Raw genomic sequence first — 7,168 nt, forward strand, 5'->3', positions numbered from 1 at the left:
TAATGTGTACTTTATTAATTAGTATAATTAATATAAGTAAGATAAGTAAGAGCAGAATATGGAAATGGAAAGAACATGGAACATTTCCATGTGAAGGGTGTAAAGTAGCAGAAATTAATTTTGTAGCTGTTTGCCTGAGAGGTTTTGTATTTTGCAAATGTCTTCTGCAGATTAAAAAGTATCAATGATTTTGAAGAATGCTCAATGTTGACAAAGATCAGTGAGAGTATGTTGAAATTTGTTGTTGTTGTTGATTGCTGTTGACTTGAGCACCACTCATCTCGACTCTATGAACAAAAGGTCTGAAACTGGGGAGCTCTGGTGGCCTAGTGGCAAGGAGCTGCAACTACAATCCCAGAGGTTCGAATCCACCAGATGCTCTGCCGGGGAAGGAGGGACAATCTCCTCTTGTACCAGTCAGATCTGATTTGACGGTACACGCAAACAAAAATTAAAAAAAAAAAAAGGCCTGAAACCTTTTTATAACCATCATCAATTATCAAAGTTTATAGAGTTTCCAGAGGCATGTTGTCTAGAAAGTGGATGCCACTCCTGCTTCCAAATTTAGGACAGTTCATTTCACAAATGTTCATGTTAGTAAAACCTCATTTTCAAATAATTGTATTAATGACATATTATTTGGCCCTGTTGGCTTGCTTAACATAGTACAAAACTCAAAATGAAAGCAATCTTATAATTTCCAAAATATGTTTATGAGTTTCTCTGAGTCTCAAGAAGATTGCATCATTTTGACAGCTAACATTGGCCTGTTATCAGCCACTGGGATGTTGTTAGATGTTGACATTACAATTTTATCTTCAAAATAATTTTAAGTTTTCCCAAGTCATTCTTAACCAATCCTATAGTTAATTAAGTGGCTGCAAGTATATGTGTAAATATTATTTCATGATACACTCTACATATATGTATCTCCACAAATATGAGTGCCTAAACCTTATAAATAACAATATAATAGAAAAATTCCTAGTAATATCCTGTTAATTCTGTTGTGGTTAGATGCCACTGAGTCAACTACAACTCATAGAGATTCTGTATTCAACAGAACAAAACCTTGCCTGATATTGTACTATCCATACAATAACCCAGCAGGATTTAAATTTTTTTAAGTAATTTAGAAGTTAAACAAATAGATTATTTGAAGATAAAATTTGAATTTTTCATAATACTTCAGAGTTATAAGCAATGTTGTTGCTGTTGCTAGGTTTTATTCAGTGGAGTACGACTCACAGCAACCCTGTGATCTAAAGTTCTAAACCCCATTCTATCCTGCACCATCCTCACACTTCCTGACACACAAGAGCCCATTGCAGTAGTTACCGTGTCAATCCACCTGGTTGAGGGCTTTCCTCTCTTTCACTGACTTTTCACCCTTCCCAGCATCATGTCCATCTCCAAGGAATAGCACATCCTACCAACATGCCAAAAGCTTATGAGGAAAAGTCTCATCATTCAGTTTGAAGACTAAGATGTGGCTGACTCAGGCCCTAGTCTTTCCTATTACTTGCTATACCTGTGAAAGCTGGATAATAAATAAGGCTGGCAGAAAACAAATTGGTACCTTTGAGCTATGGTGTTGGAGAAAAGCACTGAACACCCCGTGGATGGCCAAGAGGATATGATATGAGCAGTGAAGAACAGGAGTATGTGAAGAAAACAAACAATGCAAATTTTAAGAGTAGGAGAATCTATTCATTTTAATACTAGATTGCAATTCTGTTAGGCAAACTGATTTTGGAGGAGATGATATTCTGTCTCCCTGTTGAAGGAGTAAATGGGCATCAAGTGGTGATGGCAACCAGGGGGACTCAGAGGAAATATATTGTTTCAAGACTTCATGATTTATTGAGTGGGGCCTTTAAGCTGAAGGATCTAAAGAACAAAGCTGTGAGTTGCAATACTGAATGGTGCTATGGGCAGAAACTTGAAAGATACAGGAAGCATTAAAAGAAAGTGGAAGGAGTATACCAGGTCATAGTACAAAAAGAAATTGGCTGACAGAAGAATTTCAAGAAACAGAATATAATCAAGAGGCAATGGTGATGAAGGAGGAAGTGGAGGCTGCTCTAAACAACTTGACAAAAAATAAGATCCCAGGAATTGATGAAATACTAATTGACATATTTCAATGTTTCTCTGAAGGAGCTCACCAGGTTGTGAAAGAAATATGGAGGACAACTACCTGAACTTCTGGCTCGAAGAGATCACTTTTATTCATTTCCATTAAAAAAAAAAAGATGACCTGACAGAATGTGGAAATTATTGAACAATATCACTAATATCAAAGCAAGATAAATACTGCTGAAGATTATCTAAAACGCCTAATAGTACATCAACAGAGGACTACCAGAAATACAAGTTGGGTTTAGAAGAGTTCATGGCATTAGAGATATTATTGCCAATTTCAGATTAATCTTGGCAGAAAACAAAGAGTCTCAGAGGGATATCGCTCTATTTTTCACTGAGTATGCCAAGGCATTTGGCAGTGTGGATTACAACAAACTGTGGCTAGCCTTGAAGAGAATGGGAATCCCAGCACACTTGATTGTGCTCATGTGAATATTAGGACCAGGAAGTAGTCCTCAGAACAGAGTAAGGAAACACTGCAGGATACAAAATCATTAAAGCAGTGTGTCATGAATGTGTCCTATCTCCATACCTTTTCAATATATATGCAGAACAGATCATTCAGGAGGTGGGCTCTATAAGGAGGAATGTGGCATCAGAATTGGAGGAAGACTCATCAACAACCTGCATTATACAAATGACACAACTTTGCTTTCAAGAGGACCTGAGATGTTTGGTGCAGAAGGTCAAGGACTGTAGTCATCAATATAGATTAAAATTCAACAACAAGAAGACAAAGATTCTCACCATTGGGCCAACTGGCAGCTCCATGATGGATGGAGAAGAAATTGATGTTGTTAACAATTACAACTTGTTTGGCTCTACAATGAACAGTCTTGGCACTAACCATAGATGAAAGCGAAACAATTCATGTGAAGTTAAATTATGGAATATTCCCATATAAAATTGCTAACAAAAATTTATAGAGAGAAGGAGGGAAAGGCAGGTAAACATGAAATGCAATGAGTAAATTTGTTGTGAGTGTATTTTGTGGAATAAACATAATTTTCCTCTATATATTATAAGAAATATATTTTCAATAATGGTATTATCATGTTTACCATTGTTTTTTTCTTTATAAATAAAAACTCCATGTATCGAGTCAGGACTAACTCAGAACTGACCTTCCATTGGGTTTCTGAGTCTGTCAATTGTATAAGAGGAGATTGTCCATCTTTCTCCTATCTGTTAACAAAAAGATATTTAATAGCATGTATTCAATGGCATCCACTTCCTAAATAACATGCCTCTCAAAACTCTATGGACTTTGAAATGGCAATAATTATAGAAAGGCTTCAGGTCTTTTGTTCACAGGGTCGCTAATAGTCATGGCTCAACTTGATGGCAATCAACAACACTACAACAGTCCAAAATAATATACTAATTGTTCTGTTTGTATAGGTGTTTAAAATGAAGGTTTAAAAAAGACCATTAAGAAAATAGTTGAATGATCACTGCAGTTTTTGTTTTATCACCACTAATAAGACTTTTCCTCAAATAATAATTTAACATTTTAAAACTATAAAACTGAATTGGTAATACATCCCATGTCTATTTCATATGCTGAATTCTGGTGGAGAGGCATAGAGGTTAAGAGATTGCTAATTGAAAAAAAAAAAAAAAAGAGATTGCTAATTGAAATGTTGGTGGAAACATCCCCTAGAAAAGAAAAATGTAGCAATGAGCTTTGAGAAAGATTTACAACCTCAAGATAATGTAAGGGACAGTTCTACTTTGTCCTATCAGATCACTACAAGTTGAAATCTAATCAATGGATTTTTATTTCATGTGCACTATTATTCTTCAAGCTGAGGCTAACAACAAGTTGAGTTGAAGAGAGCAAAAGGTCATCATAAAGACAGGAGAAAGAAAAAACTGGAAAAGCTGTAAGAAGAGATACTGATAATTGCACTAAAGCATCAATAAGACAAAACAAAAGGAAGAGATGATGAAATAAAAGAGATGAACAGAAGATTTCAAAGGGCAGGACAAGAAGACAATGCAACATATTAAAAAAATGTGTAAAAAGCCGGAGTCAGACAAGAAAAAGTAAAGAATTCGCTGGGCATTTTTCAAGCTGAAAGAACTGAGAAACAAATTCAAGCTTTGAATTGCTACACTAAGAGATGCTATGGGTAAAATTTTGGATGATTCAGGAAACATCAAAAGAAGCTGGAAGATATACACAGTCACAGTGCCAAAAATAGTCAAACCTGAAAAATTTCACAAAGTACCATATGAACAAGAGCCAGTGGTAATGAAAGATTAAGTTCAATCTGCACCAAAACGAACTGTCAAGAAATTGGCCCTAAGAATAGATGGAATACCAACTGGCAATGTTTCAATTTGATCTTTATGAGTTCCTTTTCGTTACCGACAATTCTCAATTTTCATGTGGTGTACATTCCACATTCTAATTATGAATACGTATTTGCAGCTGTTGCTCCTCATTTTGAGTCTTGCAATAGATGGAAAAAGAAACTGAAGCTGTTAGAGATTCTCTCTTGTTTGGCTCAACAATCAACACTCTTGGTACCAGCAGTCAGGAAATCAGGAGGCGTATTGTAAGTTCACTAGAAGAAGCACTGATGCCTTTGAGTTGTGGTGTTGAAAAAAAACGTACTGAATTGAATGTCCTATGGACCTCCAAAAGTACAAATGGATCTGTTGGAAAAGTGCAGCCACAGTGCTCCTTGGAGGCAAAGATGGTGAAGCTCCATCCCTCATACTTTTGATATGTAGCTTGGTGAGGCTGTTCCTTGGAAAGGGACATGATGCTAGGGCATCAGAGAAACAGGAAAACCCCCCTACAAGATTGATTGACACAGTGACTGCAGCAGTGGGCTCAAGTGTATCAGAGATGACTATGGCACCAGATAGGACAGGGTTCAGGGTTGCTGTTGATAAAGCCACTCTGAGTCATACCTGACTCAATGGCATCTGACAACAACAGTGCTGTTATTGGTACCATAATGACACAATCAGTACAATCAAACTGAAGGAAATTAATAAGGATTTAATTATTTACTGGATGAGGACATATATTATGCTGTTAAATTCTATACACTTAAACAAATAGTATAGACCTCTTCAGAAATGTTTCTTAATAAAAAATATAGATATTTTAAAATTATTTCTATCATATTTACTAGATGCTTCTGGTTTCATCTAAATATCAGGCCAAATGCTTGAAGAACCAAACTCTAGATTTGTTTACTAAAACAAGCAGTTCAAATGTAAATTTGTCATTCTGAATATGCCCCTAATTTGCTTGAAATCATATACACATGCAAAAAAATTACATTAGTGTATGTCATTCAAAAAGTATTCTTGAATTTGTTATCATTAAAGTAAATGCAACCTCTGTTTCAAAGAGTATGCTTATTGTCTTCATTTTTAGCTCCTTCATGAATCAACTGACCAACAGACTATCTTACCACATACACAGACAGAGAATTCACCAAAGAGATTATGTCACAACAAAGAAAAAAAATAAAATGGGAAAATTTGCCAGTACCAGTACTTTTTTCTTATACTTTTATATATTCATTTAGTATATTTTAAGAGAAAAAAATAATTTAGTATAAAATAACAGCAGTGACGCATTTTCACACAATATGTGCATGAGTTATTTTAATCATTATTATCCATGTGTCCTTAATGAAAATCTTGCCCATTCCTTATTTGTTTCACCTTAAAAGTGAAAGTATAAAAAAGTAAATCAATTTTTTTATATTCTTATTAAAACTCCTTAGTTTAGTTACTAGGCAAAACCAATTTTTTAATAACTAGTGCTATGTTGGATTCTAGTTCTTAGTACAGGGCAAATAGAAGTATTTCCATTTAACTTTTTCTGTTTAAGCAACATATGTAAAGTTAATTGAACACAATGGTCAAATTACTCAATCTATGGTATAAAAAAATCTAGAGTATTATGATTCTTTTCTTAAAGTAATGAAACTTTTAGTCTAAACACATTATCTAGATTCTAGGATAAAACCAAAAGTAATTTATCTCTCAGATTATATATGTATAGTACATTAATACGTCATGGGATTTTTTTTCCCTATTTGAGTTCATCATTCCTAAATCCTGTAGGGGAAAAGTGGGTTATTTAACAGGGTATCCCATAGAGTTTCAGGCACTCAGAAACACTGATGAAGAGATTAGAATTGATTTGATGGGTAAATTGAGCAATCTGCCCTCAAGGAGTAAGTACTTGTTCCGAGATAATTTAATATATCTATGAGTTAGTTTCATCATGAACCAACAAGAGAATTAAGAGTCATTCTTTTATTGATCTAACTAAATGTTAACAACACACTTAATGAAAATAGCTGAGACTCCTAAAGTAAGCAATCCGTGGGCAAAAGTTACACTAATGACTTTTAACTTATGTTATTAAAATCAATCGTTCTCTTAATAGTGTCTGTATCCAGCTTGAGCAGTCCTTAGCTATCATTAGCCTTGGGTATAATATTATTAATAAACTCTTAACTAAAAAGTAATTTCTATTAGTCCTATCATATTCAAATGCAAAGTTAAAAACATATATGCTATTTTGTGTGTTTTTTGTTGTTGTTTTATAATAGCTACCTTAACGATTTAGACAGAATAACAGCTCCTGGGTATGTTCCAAATGAACAGGATGTTCTACATTCTCGAGTGAAAACCACTGGAATTATTGAAACTCAATTCTCCTTTAAAGACTTGCACTTCAGGTAGGATCAAATGCCTTTTCTAACCTTCATTGGATGTATGCACCAAGTTTGAATCCATAATCTGAAGTAGTGGATCATACTCAATGTTCACATGCAGTACCACTACTCTTTATTGCCCTCCAGGATCCTATCACCAGCCTATAGCCCTGCATCACCATGCTCTGCTCCCCCTTTCCTGTCCTGATCCTCAGGACTGTGCTTCTCTCTCTCCAAGAAAAGTGATTTTGTCTTGAGAAAATGCAATCTTCTTATCTTTATTTCCCTTATACTTGAAAGTAACTGTGGGTGGAAAAAATTTTATA

General features: G+C 34.8%; 1 protein-coding gene across 1 annotated transcript in view; it reads left to right on the plus strand.

Moving 5' to 3' along the window:
- LOC102859106 (guanine nucleotide-binding protein G(t) subunit alpha-3-like) overlaps nt 1-7,168 on the plus strand; it is a 65,177-nt gene that overhangs the window by 43,253 nt on the left and 14,756 nt on the right. The window contains exon 4 of the mRNA XM_006882677.1: nt 6,738-6,866. Within this exon, the coding sequence (XP_006882739.1) occupies nt 6,738-6,866 (129 nt within the window). The remainder of the gene's footprint in view (nt 1-6,737; nt 6,867-7,168) is intronic.

This window comes from Elephantulus edwardii, unplaced genomic scaffold, assembly GCF_000299155.1.
Source record: "Elephantulus edwardii isolate Elephantulus edwardi_28Jun2011 unplaced genomic scaffold, EleEdw1.0 scaffold00022, whole genome shotgun sequence".
Taxonomy (NCBI): domain Eukaryota; kingdom Metazoa; phylum Chordata; class Mammalia; order Macroscelidea; family Macroscelididae; genus Elephantulus; species Elephantulus edwardii.